Raw genomic sequence first — 21,846 nt, forward strand, 5'->3', positions numbered from 1 at the left:
GGGCGCAAATCCACGGGTTAGGCGGTGCAAATTACTTGCCTTGCCCCGGGTGCTGACAACCCACGCTACGCCACTGAGCCTTGTACCCGCCACACACACACACCCCTTTCTCCTTGCAGACCCAGAGCGGGGGCAGCCAGTTCACCCCCTCCTGCTTGCCTCCCCCTTGACTCACCCTGGTGGGCACCGTGCCAGCTCCCCACATGCCCAGAGAAGAGGACGCTTCCCTCTTACCCCGTGGTGCAAGAGGTGCTTTTCCCTCCCCGGATATTTCTCATAGTTGTGACACCCAACCCAGGCGGCTCCACCCCGCGCTCCTGACAGAAGACAGGCGCTGGCAGAGCCCTCTCCACTCCAGAGAGCTCCGGGGAGAAGCAGAGGCCAGACGGGAGCAGCTCGACCTCGGCTGCTGAGCACCAGGTGGGTGCCAGTCCGGGTGCGCCCTCGGTGCCAAGGGGAGAGCGCGCCCTGGCCAGGCGCGGGATCCGCAAAGGGGCGCCTGGGGGACCGCGGGTGGGCGCAAAGGATGGCTTCGCCGAGAGTTTGGAAGGAGGGCGCGCCAGGGGGCACGGGAAGGGTGTGGGTGCCAGGGGGCACGGATGGAGCCCCAGGGGTGATGGACCCTCTGGAGGGGCGTCCAGGGATCAGTGGAGGAAAGAGGGACTTTGTTGCGCATGCTGTGTGTTTTTTTTTTGGGGGGGGGTGGCGAGAGTGCCGGTGTGGGTGTTGGTGCCAGGAGTGGTTGGGCTGTGGGGGTGCTTGGTCCGCGTCGCGGGGAGTTCCGCAGGTCAGTAGGGCGAAAGAGCGACCTAAAGTGTGTCTGCGCGTTTTAAAAACTCCGGAGAAGTTGGGATTGGTCTCTAGATCTTAAGCATTCATTTGAAAGATGGGTTTGTTTTTTTTAAGGGGGGAGAGTTGGCCTGGAAGATCAGTGGGGGGGGGGGCGAACGGGGGGGGGTCTAGTCGGGACAGGGGAGGACAGGGCAGCCACAGGTGCGAACGGAGAAATCTGCGGATGGACAAGGTTTTGGGGGGAGCTGAAGAAGAGTTGGAGAAAATGCCTGGAAAGAGACGTGCGTTTTTGGTAAGGCAGGTGGGGGGCAGAATGGAAGACGGTTCAAGAGGGTCTTATGTCGGGGTGGGGGGCAGAATTAATGTCCGGGAGGTGTGGGTGCTGGAGAGGCGAGCAGTGAAAACATTTTGAGGGTTTGGAAGAGGTGACTTTCCCAGTGATGCAATGCTGGGGAGTTTTTTTGGGGGGTGGGGAGGAACTGGGATGGGGTCCAAATGTGTTAGATGACCAGCTTAGGTCAGGACTTTTGGGGCAGAGGTCCCTGGCCCCACTCAGCAGAATGGGCAGTGGGTCGCACCCCAAACAAGTGCAATACTGTAATTTGCATTCCTCTCTAATGAGGGACACCCCATAAGCCCATTAAGTTTAGAATCCAATCTTATCCAACTGGGCTGGCTGAGAGGAATTCCCCCTTCCTTGTTATCCAGTAAGTTGGTTTTGAAAACAGGTGGGCGCCCATTTCAATAGGGAAGGGGGCTTTGGGCCAGAGTGGGGATTTGGGGGGCGGTCTCGAGGGCAGATCAAGGGCTCAGCTTTTTCTAAGATGCTGCCGGCCCGTGTGGACAATACAGGGCAGGATGGAGCGAGAATCTGACTCGGTCTTCATCTGACTTCCATCCCAGTTGAATGGTGTCAGTTCTGGTTTGGTGGCCGTGATTCCCCGGTGAGGATTTGCAAGTTGTTAGAGACGGGTGAACCTTGTTTGCGAGGGCGCCTCCCTCTTGATGGGTGCTAGGAAAAGGGCAGGGCAGCGGTACCAAGGGGCAGAGGGTGCCAGGCGATGCAGATGAGCTGCGGGTGTTGGTGCGGCGGAGGAAATGAATGAGCTGCTAATCTCGGCTGGAGGAATTTGAGACAGAGGAGACATTGGGAAGCTGCGGGCTTTGAAGGTTGAAAATAGGGCTTCCCCCTCACCTCTCTCTCTCTTTTAAATAGATATTTCTTTCTGGTCCTGTAAGTCAGGGCAGGGCGGGTAAGGGGACACCGTCGCATTTTGCAAAGATTCCACAAGGAAGAGACTTGCAAGGCGGCTTTGCCCAAAATGGAGAGGGACTTGCCCACGGCGTTTGGGGATTATTCCACGACTGAACAGGGGATTTCCTTTACAGGGGCCCTATAGAGGAAAGCTTTTAAATGTGTGGTGTTTTATTGTGTTTATGTTTCTATATCTATATCCCACCCTGTGGAACGCCCTCCCACCAGATGTCAAAGAGAACAACAACTGCCAGACTTTTAGAAGACATGTGAAGGCAGCCCTGTTTAGGGAAGCTTTTAATGTTTGATGCGTTACTGTATTTTAATATTTTGTTGGAAGCCGCCCAGAGTGGCTGGGGAAGCCCAGCCAGATGGGCGGGGTATAAATAAAGTATTATTATTATTATTATTATTATTATTATTATTATTATTATTATTATTTCTGTTGGAAGCCGCTGCAAGTGGCTGGGGCAACCCAAATCAGATGGGTGAGGTATGATGATGATGATAATTTTTACTCTGCCCTGTTCTGGAGTGCGGCCCGAAAACAGGCAAAGGGGTGTTTTTGGTAATTTTGGGTATTGTTTATAATGGGATACTTCAAGAAGAGGGGTTTTTGGAAATGGATTTGCAGCGGAGGCTGTTTGGAGAGATTCGGAGGCAGCAACATCCCAGAAACCAGGGCCGAATCATTCAGAAGGTCCTAGGAATAATAATAATAATAATAATAATAATAATAATAATAATAATAATAATAATTTATTATTTATACACCGCCCATCTGGCTGGGTTTCCCCAGCCACTCTGGGCGGCTTCCAACAAAGTATTAAAATACAGTAGTCTGTTAAACGTTAAAAGCTTCCCTAAATAGGGCTACCTTCAGATGTCTTCTAAAAGTCTGGTAGTTGTTCTTCTCTTTGACATCTAGTGGGAGGGCGTTCCACAGGGCAGGTGCCACCACTGAGAAGGCCCTCTGCCTAGTTCCCTGTAGGATGTTGCCCTGTCCTGAGTCAGATCATTGGGATCCACCATTGCCTTCTCGGGGTGGCAGCAGTGGCTCTCCAGAGTTTCAGATCGGGGTCTCTCCCAGCCCTTGCCAGGGATTAAGCCTGGCGGGACCTTCTGCATGGAAAGGCGGGCGCTGCACCCCAGGGACACAGCCCCGTCGCCCTGGTCACACGGCAAAGGGAAAGGGAATCTAGCAGTAGGAGGGTGTGAGAGCGGATGCAAGCCTTAAGATCTGGAGATCTGGAAGGGGAAGAGCTAAAGCAAATACAAATCTACAGGATAAGAACATCAGGAACACCCTGTAGGGTTCTGGTCGCCTCAACTGAAAACAGAGCTGGAAAATGTTCAGAAAAGGGCAACAAAAATTATCAAGGCGGTGGCAGCCAGCTGGCAGCGGAGGGGGGGAGACTGGGCACCCAAAACAAAAAAATTGTGGGTGCCCGCCCCCCGGCCCCCTGGAGTTGGTGCCCCTGCCATCTGCTGTGAATGCTTTAGTTGAGATATCTGACTCAGTTGGTGGTGCAGGGATTTTGGGGGTGCTGAGGAAGAGAGTGAGCTGTTTTGGAGAAGGGGGGCCTCAGATAACCCCTGAGTTCTTGGGGTTCAGTGTGTTGAGTTTCAGGAAGCTCCTTGCATATTTAGTTTTCTAATGGTTCGTTTCTGAATAGATGGGGCAGTTTGTTAGCTGTGGTTTCTGGCCTAGAAGCCCCCTCTGTCTGCTGTGATACCATGTGTCGAAAGAAACGTACTCTGCACACGCTCAGAAATGCTCTCGTCTCGGGTGAAGTTGCAGCCCCGTTTCTCTGCTGGGGTTTATTTCTTTATTTCTTCAGCGTGTGTGGATGTGTGCGCTCCTCTTACCATCAATATTCACGTTTTATACCATATTTTATGCTGTTTTTTGTAGCATCAATTAAGTTTGTTGTTAGCCGCCCTGAGCCCGGTTTTCTGAACCGGGAAGGGCAGGGTATAAATAAAAAATTAGTATTATTATTTATATTATAATATAATATTAAAAAAATAATAAGGCAGCACCCAGACGAAAACGAGAGCAGAGCTTTTCCTCGGTCGACTTCCACTTTCTGTTCCTCTGTCCTGAGAGAAAAGGAGAGTTCTTGGAAGGGGGCCTCAAAGTTCAGTCCAAAAGCAAGAGAGCAGCTTTGACAGGCATCCCTTCTAGCAGGGTTCCTGTGTGGCAGGCGGAAGTTCAACAGGGGCAGATTTTTTTTTTCCTCCCCAGCTGCACCTGTTGGATTCCTGCCTGTCTGTCCTTGTTCGAAGGCCTTGCGAGAGATGGGAGGGATATGGCAAGCCTGGATCGAGGACCCTGGAGTTCTTTACAAACCTCCACCTGCTGTTGGGAAAAGGATTGCAAGCCGGGACTCCTGGGTTCCCAGATTTGGCTCCGGGGCTTGTTTAGCTGTTGCTTCATTACAGCAAATGGCCCAACCAGAAACTCAGTTTCACCTGCTCCATCCAGCTGAACCGGCAATCCTCACCGTTCGCACACCTTGGCACCTTCATTAGCTGCACGGAGCCCGTCCCCATTGGCTACCTGGCCAGCAGGTGGGTGGGGCACCCTGGGAGATGAGCAACTTTTTCCTGGGAAGGGATATTCCCAAATCTCCAGTCCTCCCAACGCACACGCAAGTCCCTGGCCTCAGCCGCGCCTCAGCTCCTTCCTGCATTCCAGGCCCTGAGGACGTCCACCTGTTCAGCCACCCAGATGAGAGAGGAAATTAATTCTCCGAATCTTGCCCAGCGTGCAAGAGGGCCCCTGAGCATGGGCAGAGTGCTTTTCTTCCCGTGCAGGGGAAACCCAACCTGCAGCAGCCCTCCTCCCCGCCCCTGAGACTCCTGGGCTTGGTGGGAACACTGGGAAGCTGCCTTATAATTAAACGGATTCATCAAGGGCAGTGCTGACTGCTCTGGCTGGCAGCAGCACTGCAGGACTGCAGAGAGGGGGAATTGCAGATGCCCAGCCACTGAGCCAGGGATGCGGGTGGCAGTGGCGTAGCGTGGGTTGTCAGCACCCGGGGCAAGGCAAGTAATTTGCACCCCCTAACCCGTGGATTTGTGCCCCCTAACCCCCAGATGTTGCGCCCGGTGCGGCTGGCCCCCCTGCACCCCCACGCTATGCCACTGGCGGGTGGCGCTGTGGGTTAAACCACAGAGCCTAGGACTTGCTGATCAGAAGGTCGGCAGATCAAATCCCCGCGACGGGGTGAGCTCCCGTTGCTCGGTCCCTGCTCCTGCCAACCTAGCAGTTCCAAAGCACACCAGTGCCAGTAGATAAATAGGTACCACTCCAGCGGGAAGGTAAACGGCGTTTCCGTGTGCTGCTCTGGTTCGCCAGAAGCAGCTTAGTCCTGCTGGCCACATGACCCGGAAGCCATACGCCGGCTCCCTCTGCCAATAAAGCGAGATGAGCGCCGCAACCCCAGAGTCGGCCACGACTGGACCTAATGGTCAGGGGTCCCTTTACCTTTACCTAGCCTCTGAGCCGCAGCCCATGTTGAAGAAGACAAACACTGGGCTGCTGCTAAACGGACTTCCATCTTGATGCACCCCTAAATAATAGCTGGAGGGGACCCCTAGGTTCATCTAGTCCACCCCCTGCGACGCAGGAATCTCAGCTAAAGCATCCGTGCTTAAAAACCTCCAAGGAAGGGCACAGACACAATTGGGCACTTGGTTGCCACAACAACTCCCAGGTGCCTGAAACCAGAGTCTAGCCCAGCACCCCAGGGAGTCCCTGCATTAATATCTTGCGAAATGCGTCTTTGTAGATAAGGACGTTCCTGTTTCTTCCCTGCCGACGTTCATCAAGGCTGCCACAAAGTGCTTATCATAGAATCATAGAATCATAGAGTTGGAAGAGACCACAAGGGCCATCGAGTCCAACCCCCTGCCAAGCAGGAAACACCATCAGAGCACTCCTGACATATGGTTGTCAAGCTTAAAGACCTCCAAAGAAGGAGACTCCACCACACTCCTTGGCAGCAAATTCCATGCTTGTTAGCTTTCAGGTTGGCATAGGAAACCTTTGGCCCAGGACTCTGCAGTGTTACCCAAAGTGGCAGGATGTGTGCAAGGCAGAGGTATTCCAAGCATGCTACTTGGTGGTCCTGGGAACAAGCTCTTAAAGATAGCGGCGTTCCCAGCCGGCTGAGTGGAGGTTTAGAGAAAAAGGGACGGGAGGGAATGAGAGAGGTGCGTAAAAATCACGGTGGAGAACGGAGAAAAGCTGTTCTCCCACAACGCCGAAACTCGCAGACATCCAGCAAAGCTGAATGTTGGGATCATCGGGCCTCACAAAGCAAAGTCTTTCTTCGCCAGGAGAGCAGTTGAGCTGTGGAACTCACTGCCACTGGACGCAGTAAGGGCACCCATTCAGATGGGCTTGAACAGAGGATTGGCCAGAGAGAGAGAGAGAGAGAGAGAGCGTTCAGGAATGGGGATCTGGCTGGCTGCTGCAAGGACAGAATGCTGGATACGTTTTTATTTATTTCAGTCAAGAACCGGTTGAGATGCCGGACTCGATGGGCCTTTGGCCTGATCCAGACCCCAGACACTCCGTATATTAATTCTGAGCCTCCCCCATCCACTCCCATTGCCCCAAGTTGCGTGAACTGGATGTTCCATGCTGCCTAAGACGTCGTTTGAGAAATATTTGGCCCCATCGTATGGAAAATAAGGCTACCACCCTAGACAGCTATCCCAGAGCTCTGAATACTAGCCGTTGACCATGGAGCAGCAGAAATAACAGGTTATTGCTCGCCGTCCTGCTGCCGGGCTTCCCAGAGGCATCTAGGTGACCCACTCTATAGGCCTTTGCTTGTTCCAGCAGATTGTAAGCTCCTTGGGGCAAGCTACTCTTGCACTCGGCGAAGCTGATAATGGCCCTATGGAAACAAGCAAGGATAAAGATGTAAATTCCCGTGTGTGCCGTCCTTAAAGGACCTGGGGCACCTTCTCCCTTGCTCCCAGGCTCATCGTGCTGGTTTTGAGCGCGGCATCCTTGATCCAGCCTTGCCCCAAATGGTGCAACCTCCAGAGGGACCACAACTCCCATCTTGAGGGCACCAGGTTGGGGGGTGCTGTATTTCTCTTAGGAACCTGCCTGTTGATGGAGGTGAGCCCCCAGAAATCTGGTGCTTCCACCTCTGGAAAGCACCGGAAGGAGCTTCCACATTTGAAAGTGGGTGGCTCCCAGATGCGGGGCCTTCTTTGTGGTGGCACCCCAGCTATGAGTTCCACTAACATGCGCCTACGAGGGAAAGGTTGGAATGTTTCCTTAGTGCTGTCTCTGTTTTCTTTTGGGCGTCAGGAACAGTCTACTGTGTTTACACTTTCCAAAGCGAGTAAAGTTGTTTGCTTAATCATTATGGATATTGCTTTTTTAACGCCGCTTGAGCAGCAGGTTTTACGATGCCTCATTATGTTAACAGCCAACTGTGGTTTTAATTGTCAACAGGTTTATCATTTTTAGCTTTTCGCTGGGGTTGTGCCAGGTGTCCTGAAGGCAGCGCGGAAGAGCAGAAAGGTCTAAAACGAATGAATAAAGTCCATTTCGGGGGGCAGGAATATTCCACCCAGACCCGAGCCTTGACCTTTCCATGTGTGGATATTTTTCAGAAAAGGATAGACCGCGCAGCGTCAAAAAGTTGTGGTGAAAGGCAGACCCGCACTGGTAGAGCAAGAGACTCTTAACCTCAGGGTCGTGGGTTCGAGTCCAGCGATGGGCAAAAGATTCTTGCATTGGAGTGGGCTGGACTAGATGACCCTTGGTGTCCCTTCCAGCTCTACAAATCCATGGTCGCTGGGTGCAAAATAATAATAATAATAATAATAATAATAATAATAATAATAATAATAATAATGGATTTTATTTATATCCCGCCCTCCCCAGCCGAAGCGGGGCTCAGGGCGGCTAACAACAATAAAATAGTACAACATTCTAAAATCATTTCATTATAAAATTAATTCAACTCAAATTGATGGCAACCATTGGGCTAGAGTTCTATGAGGATTACAGAAGGAGACAGGGGGTCAGACTGTGCCTTGGCCAAAGGCCTGGTGGAACAGCTCTGTCTTGCAGGCCCTGCGGAAAGATGTCAAGTCCCACAGGGCCCTAGTCTCTTGTGAAAGAGCGTTCCACCAGATTGGGGCCACAGCCGAAAAAGCCCTGGCTCTGGTTGAGGCCAGCCTAACCTCTCTGTGGCCCAGGACCTCCAAGGTGTTTTTGTTTGAAGACCGTAAGTTCCTCTGTGGGACATACCAGGAGAGGCGGTCCCATAGGTACGAGGGTTCTATAGTGCAGCTGGTATAGCACGGGTGAATGTGATCTTGCAGTGAGGACCCCGTAAGGAGTCTCGCCGCAGGAGTGGGTTTGTAAAAACAGCACCTTGCAATAAAAAGCAAGGCGTGTGTTGCGCAGGTGGGCATCTCACGAAAGGCTCGCAAAAGAAACCTTGTCTGAAACCGTAGAGAGCTGCTACCAGTCTGTGTAGACAGCACAGGACAGGGTGGATCAATGGTCCGACTTATCTAAGCATAGCGTGCTCTGGCAGGCAGCAGCACCCCAAGCCCTCATGACACCAGCCCCGGCTATCTGGCCCTCTGGATGTTGACCCACCCAACTCAGAACTGTTTGTGTTGTTCCTGTGAGATTTATCGCCCACCTTTCCCCCTAAGCTATTATTCTTGGGAGCAGTATTTCAGACAGGCCCTTCCTGGAGATAACGGGGATTTCAACAGGGACCTTTCGCCTTTCCACTTTGCTGCGGCCTCTTTCCAAAGTCGTGTTTTCAACATGCAGGGAAATACCCAAGGCCTCGAATGGATCCAATTCCAGCCTTACGAAAGCGTTTCTGAATTGCTCTCTCTCTTTCGCCATCCCGGCTGGGCGCAAAGCCCTTCTGCCTCCTCTTCCCGACTCCTGACGTCCCTCCCTTCCTCCTTTGAAACATCTGTCCACATCTGGAGTGATGCCAGCTAGAGCAGAGGGCAGGCGGGCAGAGGTCGCCTGGTATGTCCTGGGGCGCTCGCCCAGCCCTATTTTTGACCCTCGGATTTCCACATCCAGAGATGGGAGCCCTCGTGTCCAAAGTCACCAGACAGCACCGCTGAGTCAGGAAATATTTGCACGTGAAAAGGGGAAAGGGAGCCTGGAAAACAAAACAAAAACCCCAGGGATTAAGAGGTTGGGCACTGGATTTCAAGGAGGGAAATTCCAGGGTGTCTGGCTTTCTTGGGGGGGGGGGGGTCCGGGTCAGCACAGCCAAGATTTCGGGTTTCCCCCTAGACACATTCTTAGAAATGGGGGATCGAAACCGGAAAAGGGGGGGTTTTGGAACCCAAAGGGTCTATAATTATATGTTGTTTTTTGTTATTTTGTTTTGTAAATATGATAAAAATTGGGAAATTCGTGGAAGGGAAACTGGGTCGACCTTAGAAAAGTATGTAAAGGGTGTGTATTTTGGTTTAATTGAGGTGTATAAGTTAAATTTGGTTAATTAAGAAGAAGTAAGTAAAATAGTAATAAGGTAAAAGTTGGAGATAAGAACTTGCTGAGTTAATCATTGGAGTTGGGATGCAGGAAGGGGAGGTGTGGGGAAGTCAGGGAAAGTGGTTAAGAAATTAGGGATTTGAAATTACATGTGTTTGTTTTTGTGTTTGTATGTTTGTGTTGTGTATTGTTTGTGTTTGTGTAAATTGTGAAAACCCAATAAAAATTTATTTAAAAAAAAATAGAAATGAGGTGGAAGGAGGAGGGAGGGTCATAGCTCAGTGACTGAGCACCTTCAAAGCCGCTTGCTTCCTCCAAAGAATTCTGGTGACCGTGGTTTGCTGGGAACTGTAGCTCTGTGGCAGATAAACTACAGTTCCCAAGCTTCTTTGGAAGGGCGTTGCCTGCTTTAAATGTACACTGTGTCCACAGCCTGTGAGCATTATAGCCAGAGCCCGTGAGATTCATAAAGCCAGGATCCTGCCTTCTGCAACCTGGTGCCCTCTAGTTATTTTAGTCCAGGGCAGTGGCGTAGCGTGGGTTGTCAGCACCCGGGGCAAGGCAAGTAATTTGCGCCCCCTAACCCGTGGATTTGCGCCCCCTAACCCTAACCCCCAGATGTTGCGGCCGGTGCGGCCGGCCCCCCCTGCACCCCCCACGCTACGCCACTGGTCCAGGGGTCAGCAACCTTAGGCCCATGGGTCACAAGCAGCCCACGGGGGTCATTTTACCGGCTCACGAGCCGCCCCCAAACTGAGCTGCTCGCTTGGCGAGTCCCCACGCGCTGCACAGATGCCAGAATCCGGCCCACGGAGGGGGCTTTGCGGCAGTGAACATGCCCAGGCAAGGTAAGCCTTGCTGACCCCTGTTTTAGTCTAGAGCAGAGGTCAGCAAACTTTTTCAGCAGGGGGCCGGTCCACTGTCCCTCAGACCTTGTGAGAGGCCGGACTATATTTTAGGAAGGAAAAAAATGAACCGATTCCTGTGCCCCACAAATAACCCAGAGAGGCATTTTAAATAAAAGCACATCTTCTACTCATGGAAAAATACCAGGCAGGCCCCACAAATAACCCAGAGATGCATTTTAAATAAAAGGACTGATTCCCGGACCGTCCGCAGGCTGGATTGAGAAGGCTATTGGGCCGGATCCGGCCCCCGGGCCTTAGTTTGCCTCCCCATGATCTATAGCAATCCCAGGCGGCATGGCCACAAGGGCTGTCCAGGGACTGTTCTCGGTCGAAAGAGAACGTCTGTCCTTCCGGTACCCTCCTCCCAGAACATTTAAGATGGCCTTGCCTAGCCAATCCCTATCCAGATGTTTGCAGCTGCATCCCTGCTGGCTGGAGCTGATGGGAGTTGCAGTTTAGAACATCTGGGGAAGCGCCCAGTTGCCAAAAAACAGGTTTAGATCAAATGGGGAAACCGTGGTCTTGGATTCCAGAGTCCTCTGGGACGGGAACTGTTGTTGTTTTTTGCAGATTAGAATGAGGCCAGAGATGGTTTAGAGGGCCGCCAATTTTGCCAGTCCAGTGCTTTGCACTACAACTCCCATCAGCACCCCCCCAAAAAAAACAACAACAAACAGGAGGGCACCGGGTTGGCAAACGTTGTGCTTGAACCAATGGCTCCCCAGTGTCACAGACACGCCACACATTTAGAGCACCATGACAGTCATGGCTTCCCTCAAAGAATTATGGGAGCTGTCGTTTGGGTGCCGCGCATTGTCAGGAGACCCCTTCACAAAACTACAATTCCCAGTGCTCCCTGTGAAGAGGAATTTTAAAAATAATTATATTTTATTCTTTTTCCCCCATATGGAATATGTTTGTTACTCAGCAATTATATTCCGATTCAACCAAACTAGTCATTTCCCACTCACCCAACATCGATTTTCACAACCAAATTGCATACGATTGTATTTTAAGGTTCTAATTTCCTCCTCTCTAGCATGTTTCTTAATATCGTCTGCTATTTTATTGCACTTCAAACCCCCGTTGTGGCCTTCACGCAAGGGAATTAACTTTTAATATAGACTAGGAAAGGTTTCCAGTCTTCTTTGAAAGATTTCACAATTTGTATATTAGTTCAGTGCCGTCAGTTTTGCCATCTTCTGTGAAGAGGGGTTGATTTTTTGTCCACTCTGGGAATTGTAGTTTGGGGTGTGAAGGGCGCTTTTAAATGTATGGCCTGACTGTGGCCTGGCTCACACCAGCCAGTGGTCAGTGGTCAAGGATGACAGTCGGTGACAGGGTGGATTTGATTTAAATCAAATCTAAATCACTAGTCAGTAAGACTTGATTTAAATCATTATTTTTTTTACAGAAAGACTCATTCTTGCTGGTATCATCTTAATATTTACAACCAGGTGAAGGTTTCGTTTTCGGAATAATAAATTTTCAGAGTAGTTTTTACAGTTATCTCAAAAATTACAGATTTGGTTATACTATTAGAAATGCATAGATCGATCATTATGAAATTATTGTGCGGTTTGATAAGTTAACTGTTTATAGTTGGACAACTTTTCTGCTGCACCTTCTTGGAAGGAGAAAAATAATCATTTCCTTAATAACAGTTTAAACAATTTATTTAACTAAACAATAACATTATAGCATATGTGTTCATGTTGGTTAACTGATGTGGTTAAACAATTTTTTAAAAAAGAAACAACCTTAAGTTTTAGCAAACATGAAAAACTTGAAACAAATCCTTATTTCCTGATGAATAGCCTTTTGACTATAATGTACGGTAACTTACCGTAAATAGAAAACTATCTTTAGAAGAATGGCAGATCAGGATGATGGAATATGCAGAATTGGCGAAGCTGACTGGGAAAATCTGAAACCAGAGTGATCAAGCTTTCCAAAAAGACTGGAGTAAATTTGTACAATATTTGAGGGATAATTGTAAACATAGAACTACACTAGCAGGGTTGAATTAACAAGACTTGTAATGTTAATGAGTATTACCTTTTTATATCTATTTGAAATTTGGGGTCATTGGGGTATTTGAAATGTAAATTGGAAGAGGCACAAATGCTATAGTATAAATTACGAAAACCATGAGATGGGAGGGAGGGAAGTCGATTAGCTCATAAGAGCAAGAAGTAAAATTAATAATAAGGTTGTATTTAAATACTATAAAATGGAAATTTAAAAATATATCTATTATTTTAAAAAATAGAAAGATTTTTCCACCAAAAGCATTTTATTTTAAAAATCCAATTTAAATTAAAAAAATCCAATTTGTTAAAAAATTATAATAATAAAAATCTTTGATTTTTTTTATCCACCTGGGTTGGAGATCAATCACCGTGCAAGGGAAAGCTGTGAAATAAAGCCGAGAGAGCAGATTGAGACACAGAGGGGAATATCGCTTTAAAGAAGGGATTGGCCTTTCAAATGACTCTCACCTGGGCAGCATCTTCTGGCCATATAATCCTAGGTTTTCAGAGGCTGGGAGAACACCCACAGGAAATGACAAAGGTGGCTTAAAAATGAATGGCAGAGCTGGTGTTTAAACGTGTCCCAGCCCTGGATAAGAATGTAGAGAGAAGCCAGGCTTGATGATGGAAGAGGCTTTGGAGTAGAGTCATACTCTCACTCGATTTATTTGTGTACCAATTCGTTTCCCTGGCTGCCAGGCTTTGTGGTTTCGGCTGGTGGCAGCCTGGGGTGGTTGCCACCTTCTGTTTCTGGCACGGTTCCTGTGCTCTTGATAGAGGTGTGGCAGTCCCACATTCAACAGGCGGTGTGGCAAGTTAGGGGAAGCACCCCCTGTTGAATTCTGGAATTCCATGCCTTCCATCCAAGGTATGAGAACCAATTCCCCCCCCCCCCAGGCTGAGCCTTAGACAGTGGCGTAGCGTGGGGGGGCAGGGGGGGCAGGCGCACCAGGCGCAACATCTGGGGGTTAGGGTTAGGGGGCGCAAATCCACGGGTTAGGGGGCGCAAATTACTTGCCTTGCCCCGGGTGCTGATAACCCACGCTACGCCACTGGCCTTAGAAGTTTGAAAGCCAGGACTTCTGAGTTGTCTAAGGTGGGAGCGAGTCTTTGCAGGTGGAGAAAAAGGGGAACTGTGGCCTCTTCCCAAAAAGACTGCTATGTTTCTTCTGCAGAAGCAGAAGCAGATGGAAGTTTTATTCTCTGTTAATTAATATTAATTAACGATTTGGTTGACCATCTGATAAGGGGCCTCGCGTGTCGAAACAGGAAATGTTAATTCAATATGCATGCAGGAATTGATGGATGGATATTGCGATGTTCTGTAAGGTCTGAAGATAAACTAGAATTAATTGGGGAATATGATGGGGAACCATCTAGGAGGGCGTGCGGGAAGTCAGATTTGGGGGGAAATGTTAAATTTGTTCCGATTTGGAAAAATGTTAAATTTGTTTCGATTTAATTTGTTTTTATTAGTGACCAATTTGTTTAAAAAAATTGAAAATCAATAAAAAAAGATTTGCCAAGACAACTCGGATTGCGAGTTCTGGCATCCCTTTCTAGTTTTGGAAGGGAAAATAGGGGGGAAGCTGTGGGCTTCCCCCCTGCTGACATGGCGGTTCTGTAGAATAAGTTCTGCCTCTGCCAAGGTGCTATCAGATAGCAAGGAAGACCCACCATCGCTGAAGGAGATACTGGGTTACTGTTCTAGTCGCTGTGCCAGCCTCTCTCCTGGGGCCTAGTAGTCAGCTGTGTATGTGATGACTCCCCAGAATGCCCACTGCATGCTTCCCACACCGTTGCCAGTCTCCCAACTGGGGAGAAATAGGGTTTTCTGCTGCTAAAAAGCTGTGTCTGGAGTGAGTAAAAGCAGTTGAGTACAGTGGTACCTTGGGTTACATACGCTTCAGGTTATATACACTTCAGATTACAGACTCCCCTAACCCAGAAATAGTACCTCGGGTTAAGAACTTTGCTTCAGGATAAGAAAAGTAATCGTGCTCTGGTGGCGCAGCAGCAGCGGGAGGCCCCATTAGCTAAAGTGGTGCTTCAGGTTAAGAAAAGTTTCAGGTTAAGAATGGACCTCCGGAACGAATTAAGTACTTAACCCGAGGTACCACTGTAGTAAAAAAAGGTAAAGGGACCCCTGACCATTAGGTCCAGTCGCAGACGACTCTGGGGTTGTGGCGCTCATCTCGCTTTACTGGCCGAGGGAGCCGGCGTACAGCTTCTGGGTCATGTGGCCAGCATGACTAAGCCGCTTCTGGCGAGCCAGAGCAGTGCACGGAAACGCCGTTTCCCTTCCCGCCGGAGCGGTACCTATTTATCTGCTCACACTGGTGTGCTTTCGAACTGCTAGGTTGGCAGGAGCAGGGACTGAGCGACGGGAGCTCACCCCGTCGCGGTGATTCAAACCGTCGACCTTCGGATCGGCAAGCTCTGTGGTTTAACCCACAGCGCCACCCGCGTCCTACCACTGTAGTATAGATTCGAAATTCTGCCCCCCCAAAGCTACAGTGCCCCTAGTGCTGGGAAACGGCGTTGCATTCACGGTTTCTTCTCTTCCTTCTCTGCAGACAAGATGCCGGTGGCAGACACTCGCGGGGACGCCGGGCGATGGACCAATGTCAGTTACCGCGTGCGGCAGCCCAACCAGCCGGAGACCGGGCCCAGGAGGAAGAAGAGGAATTGGTTCCACAAATGCTGCGCCTGCTGCTCAGGCCAGGGGGACGACGACTGGGGTCCCTCGCCCGGGGAGGTCCCGGGAGCACGGCGAGAGCCCGTTATCCGAGGTGAGATGCTTGGGCGAGGGTGTGCAAGACACTTGCCAGGCGAGAGAGCCGGGGTGAAATCAAAAGAATGTGCAGAGTGTGCAGACGTGTTTATTTATTTTTAAAATATTAATTTTTCTTAATTTTTCAACATAAAATTTTCAACAGTAATTCAACATACTTTCATATCTTATACCATTTTTTTTTACTTCCATCAATCACATCTGAAAAATTTCCAATCTATTCACTTAATATACATTTCGTTTTTAAAAAAGATTTTTATTCATTTTTCATTTTCGTTCATTACATGCATCTCAAATTCTTAACATTTACTATATATTTCTCCCTCCCTCCCCTCCAAAACTTCCCCCAAATTGCGTTTGTGGTTTGTTTCTATTTTCACCCGCTTTGCTTTCGTTCAATAGAAAAAGTTATGAATAATATAACATCAAACCTTCAAAACATAAAAATAAAATTAAATACATCATCTTATTTCACTATCTTCCATCATTTTCTGGTGCTAATAATGTGGGTGTTTATTTAAATCCTGCATTCAAGTCTATTGCCTTTCTTTGTTTCTGCAAATATAATATGAATGGTTCCCAATCTTTTTCAAAGTCTCTGTTGTCTTTTTCTCTTAGTCTTTCTGTCATTTTTGCCAGTTCTGCATAGTTCATCAACTTCTCTTGCCATTGTTCTTTAGTTGGTATTTCTCCAGTCTTCCAATTACCGTATTTTTCGCTCTATAACACGCACCCGAACATAACACGCACATAGTTTTTAGAGGAGGAAAACAAGAAAAAAATATTCTAAACGAAACAGTGGATGTATGATTTTTGTAGTTCATGCTGTGGCCACAGACATGTGATCTGGCAGTGAGTTTGGAGTAGCCCAATGCAAAAATCCTGAGGATCCATGTGGATCCATGCTTTGTAACTACGGAGGAGGGAAGGAAGGGGAACCATGGATCCTCTGCTCATGACTACAGCAGATCCCCCCCACCTGCAGGCATTCGCTCCATAACACGCACAGACATTTCCCCTTACTTTCTAGGAGGAAAAAAAGTGAGTGTTATGGTGCAAAAAATACGGTACATTTCTTACTTCCACTATTACATTTAAACCTCATAACTAATATCTCTATCCTTTCCGTGCTTTGCAAGGTTTCATATATTTTTCCTTACAAAACTTCTGGTAGTCCTACTAGCTTAATTTGATGATTACAGTTGCTCTTCAAATAGTTCGTATATTTCTTCCAATCTTCTGTGAATCTCTGGTCCCGCAGGTTTCGAATCCTTCCTGTCATTTTATCTAATTCTGCATAGTCCATTAATTTTGTCTTCTTTCGTTGGGATTTCTTCTTGCTTCTGTTTCTGGGCTAACAATACTCTTGCCGCTGTTGTTGCATATAAAAACAATTTAACACCTTGCCTATTAATATCTGAGTGTGCAGACGTGTTTAAATCCTGCTCATCATCACCCCTTTTAATTTGTATACCGTCTTTCTATCTTACAATACCCAAAGCGGTTTACAAGCTGAAGAAACAAAGAATGTCCACCTTATAACAATCTAACGCAAGACAAAAATGTGATAATGAAACGTAACTTTAATATAAGCAACCTACATCAAATAAATTAGCGTTCAACAATCATTAGAATAGCATAGAAGAATAATATCAGCATATAAAAATTAAACCGAAATCCACAACAGTTACAATAAATAATTTCTAAACTACAATCATCAGTAAGACACCAGCAATCCGCAGAGCATAAAATAATACAATCCAAATTGAGAAGGATGCCGTGTTTCAAGAAAATCGCCCGCATTATTTGTATTATTTGATGCGCGTATTCTTTTGGTTAATGTTAGCAGTGCCGGATTTATGTATAAGCCAAACAAGCTATAGCTTAGGGCTCCACTCTATTGGGGGACCCCCATAAAAATTAAAGGGGAAAAAACCCTGGATGCACATTTCCAAAATATAAGATATAAAACAAATAAAATAAAACAGGCGTAGGCAAACGGCCCTCCAGATGTTTTTGGGACTACAATTCCCATCATCCCTGACCACTGCTCCTGTTAGCTAGGGATGATGGGAGTTGTAGTCCCAAAACATCTGGAGGGCTGAGTTTGTCTATGCTTGAAATAAAACCTACATACAGCAACAGTGTTTTGTGTTGTGCAGGCTCCTATGATGTAAGGCCTGCTAGCCTGCTCCCTAAAATATCACTGTTTTGCTCCTTTCTATATAGAGGGTGCCTGCATTCTGCGTGGACTGCTTGCATGGCAACATGGGCAAATGGCTTGAGATACCTATGAGGTCCATAAATGACCATATAGAATATATTCAACCCCCCCCCCCAAAAAAAAGTGACAATTTGTTGTTGACAAAGGACAGCTGGACATATAAAGGGCCCCATTGCCTTCAGTAGCTTACGGCCTTGTCAAACCTAAATCCAGCCCTGAATGTCAGGGGTTTTTTAGGCAGATTTTTTTGCATTGCAGGGGACGAGATGAGCCTTCCAACCATACAATGCCGGGATTCTAATAATAATAATAATAATCATAATAATATATTATTTATACCCCGCCCATCTGGCTGGGCTTCTCCAGCCACTTTAGGCAGCTTCCAACAAAATATTAAAATACAGTAATGCATCAAACATAGAATCATAGAATCCTAGAGTTGGAAGAGACCACAAGGGCCATCGAGTCCAACCCCCTGCCAAGCAGGAAACACCATCAGAGCACTCCTGACATATGGTTGTCAAGCCTCTGCTTAAAGACCTCCAAAGTAGGAGACTCCACCACACTCCTTGGCAGCAAATTCCACTGTCGAAGAGCTCTTACTGTCAGGAAGTTCTTCCTAATGTTTAGGTGGAATCTTCTTTCTTGTAGTTTGGATCCATTGCTCCGTGTCCGCTTCTCTGGAGCAGCAGAAAACAACCTTTCTCCCTCCTCTCTGTGACATCCTTTTATATATTTGAACATGGCTATCATATCACCCCTTAACCTCCTCTTCTCCAGGCTAAACATGCCCAGCTCCCTTAGCCGTTCCTCATAAGGCATCGTTTCCAGGCCTTTGACCATTTTGGTTGCCCTCCTCTGGACACCTTCCAGTTTGTCAGTGCCCTTCTTGAACTGTGGTGCCCAGAACTGGACACAGTACTCCAGGTGAGGTAAAAGATTAAAAGATTCCCTAAACAGGACTCCCTTCAGATGTCTTCTAAAAGTCTGGTAGTTGTTGTTCTCTTTGACACCTTTTCCTCCCTCCCTTGAGCAGAGGGCATGCTGGTGGTCAGCGGTGTGGACCTGATGAGCGGCCGATCCAGCAGCAACCGCCGGGCTCACCACACGAACGAGTTCGAGTATGAGAATCTCATCCTCCGCCGCGGCCAGCCCTTTGACATGAAGCTCCAGTTCCGCCAGCCGTACGACCCTGAAGAGCACCGCATCTGCCTCGAGTTCCTTATCGGTGAGCGTGCTGAGAAATGGAGGGATATCTGGCTGTCGGTCGCGGGGGGGGGAGTGGGGCAGGGGCCTTCGCTGCTTTTAAACAGAGCGTCTACTCCTTGTGACTGAGCTGCTGAGTTTGGAGGAACTAGGCGAGACGGAAGCCGGCCAGAAATAGCCGCCCAATGTTCTGCAGCACACCTGGGTGTTGTTCATGTAACTCCGCTTTTTCTCCCAGTTGCGGAATCCATTGCCACATTGTACAGTGGTTCCTTGGTTCGCAAACTTAATCTGTTCCGGAAGTCCGTTCCATAGCTGTCAACTTTTCCCTTTTCTTGCGAGGAATCCTATTCGGAATAAGGGAATTTCCCTTTAAAAAAGGGAAAAGTTGACAGCTACGGTCCGTTCCAAAACCAAAGCGTTCCAAAACCAAAGCGCGCTTTCCCACAGAAAGTAGTGCAAAAACGTATTCATCCGTTCCAGACTTTTAAAAGCAACCCCTTAAAACAGCAATTTAACATGGATTTTACTATCTAACGGGACTGTCGATCCATAAAATGAAAGCAATAAATAATGTGCTGCAGTCACACAACCAGTCCACCAGTAGCTGAACTGGGTTGCGCACAGTCACAAGAGCAAAACAAAAAAGCCACAAAAACGCAAAATAAATAGCAAAAACAGACAGACCTCAGTAACACTCCACACGGAAGCGTGGCACTCAAAGTGGAGCACATTCAGCTTCCGAAAAATGTTCGCAAACACTTACTTCCGGGTTTGCAGTGTTTGGGTTCCAAGTTGTTTGAGTACCAAGGCGTTTGAGTACCAAGGGACCACTGTATTATTATGGTCATTATGATTGCCATTCATTGATTTGTCACTGGCCCCTTCAGCCCGAAGGCACCAGGGCAGGCTGCAAGATGGAAAAAAGTTCGCAAACCGGAACACTTACTTCCCGGTTTGCAGTGTTTGGGTTCCAAGGCGTTTGAGTACCAAGGGACCACTGTATAGGGTTGATGCCTAGCTTAGGGAAGTTCGAAAATGCACAAGGGAGGTGCCTAAATGGACCTCCTTCTTCTGGGGAAGTGAGGACGGGTGAGAGGGCTGTTGTTTTCGTTCCCCGATGATGGGCTTCCCAGAGGCATGTGTCTGAATGTATAGAGGGCCTGATCTAGAATAAGGTTGCCAGACGTCCCCGTTTCCCAGGGACAGTCCCCGGATTCACAAATCAGTCCCCATACAAAATCAATTGAAGTTGAAAAGTTTCCCCAGATTCATTGAAGTAAATCTGGTAACCTTAAATTCTAGCAGGCCTGCCCTGGTGCGTATTTTTTACAGGAGCTTGTACCCCTCTTTGCGCAAATAATATTCTGAGCAAAATAAAAAAATAAAAAAAATTCCTTCCAGTAGCACCTTAAAGACCAACTAAGTTAGTTCTTGGTATGAGCTTTCGTGTGCATGCACACTTCTTCAGATACTTCGTGCATGCACACGAAAGCTCATACCAAGAACTAACTTAGTTGGTCTTTAAGGTGCTACTGGAAGGAATTTTTTTTATTTTTTTATTTTGACTATGGCAGACCAACACGGCTACCTATCTAATATTCTGAGCAGAGAATGTACGTTCCCCCTGGTGCAAATCATGATGTTTATGTTTTATGCCTAACACAAATAGCCTCAAAAGACTCAGGAGTGGGGTCTCCAGAGTGGGGTCCCAGGCTTGCACCGCGAGGTGGTCACTTTGGTGCTGCTACCTCAGCAAAAACAATGCCGGAGGCAGCAGCTAGGAGTTCTGGGTCTGCAGCCGCAGCAGGTGCTGTGATTCTCCAGTGGTTTGACTCCACCCTTGGAGGTGCACTCCATTGCCTCTCAAGACAGATATCAACGACGACTTCACACAGTCCAGGCTCCTGTGATTCTAAAGTGTGGTGTAGTGGTTAAGAGCGGTGGACTCGTAATCTGGTGAACCAGGTTCGATTCCCCTCTCCTCCACCTGCAGCTGCTGGGTGACCTTGGGCCAGTCACACTTCTCTGAAGTCTCTCTGCCCCACTTACCTCACAGAGTGTTTGTTGTGGGGGAGGAAGAGAAAGGAGAATGTTAGCCGCTTTGAGACTCCTTCGGGTAGTGATAAAGCGGGATAGCAAATCCAAACTCTTCTTCTTCTTCTTCTCGCAGGGCAGGGAGGGGGTCAAACTCGATGACCCTCTACCGTTCTGTTTTGCTGCGATCCCAAGGTTCAGAGATGAGCCAAAACGCTCAGCAGGGCTTTGCTCAGCTGCCCAAAGTGAAGCGAGGTTGCTTCTGAGCATGTGCAAAGTGCCTTTCCCTCTCCTTCCCATTCTCACCCACACCAAACATTTCTTGGTCAGAAAGTAACCAGGACAGAGTTGAGATGCATCTTAGCATCCCACAAATTTCACTGGGGCCACGGCTGCAGTGTTCCCTCCTGCCACGTAGTTGTCAGCCGAATTTCTGCAGGCAGAAATTCACCGGGTGAAGCTTGGTTCTCAGCCTGCCCTCTTGGATTTCTGCCTTCCCTCCTCTTAGCAGCACAGTTGCACTGGGGTTCTGCAGCCAAGAGCTTTCGCTCCCAGAGGACGTTCCCCATTTAGTGGCGGAACTGGTCTGTGCTCCTTATCTGCTCAAGTGGGCGAGGAATGTGGCTCTCAGCGTCCCGGGACGCGTTGCAAAACTTTGCTCGGGAGCGAAGGGTTTGGTAGCGGGGTTGGGCCGGCAGGCAGACTGTTTTCTTGGCTTCCGGCCCAGCCGTTCCCATAATTAAGCACTCGTCTCCCCCCACCCCAACACCGCCGTTCTGTTCCTCCTTGCCCAAGATTAAAAAACAGAAAACATCCCACCCTCTGATTAGCTTGCAAGGCCGGCCGCCTCTGTAATTTCTTGAGTTTGGGGGCCGGGGGCTTTATGCATTCCACGGCATTTGCTGGGAGGGGAACATGTTCCTTTGAACGGCCCACCCAGAATCACAATACGGCCCCCTGCCCTCAGAGAGGGCAGATGTGGTGTTTTAGGAGAGGCACATTTTTGAAAAGATGTAAGAGGTGGTTCGCAGAGGTCAAGCACTTGCTCTGTAATCAGAAGTCCTGGGTTCGATTCCTG

The 21,846-nt window shown here is 48.4% G+C and overlaps 1 protein-coding gene across 1 annotated transcript in view; it reads left to right on the forward strand.

Moving 5' to 3' along the window:
* The first annotated feature begins 288 nt into the window (after positions 1-288).
* Positions 289-21,846, forward strand: part of TGM1 (transglutaminase 1) — a 53,625-nt gene continuing 32,067 nt past the window's right edge. The window contains exons 1-3 of the mRNA XM_082197595.1: positions 289-420; positions 15,084-15,299; positions 18,562-18,753. Of these exons, the coding sequence (XP_082053721.1) occupies positions 15,089-15,299; positions 18,562-18,753 (403 nt within the window). The 5' untranslated portion in view covers positions 289-420; positions 15,084-15,088. The remainder of the gene's footprint in view (positions 421-15,083; positions 15,300-18,561; positions 18,754-21,846) is intronic.

Source organism: Podarcis vaucheri, assembly GCF_965113315.1.
Source record: "Podarcis vaucheri genome assembly, chromosome: 13".
In the NCBI taxonomy this organism is placed as follows: Eukaryota; Metazoa; Chordata; class Lepidosauria; order Squamata; family Lacertidae; genus Podarcis; species Podarcis vaucheri.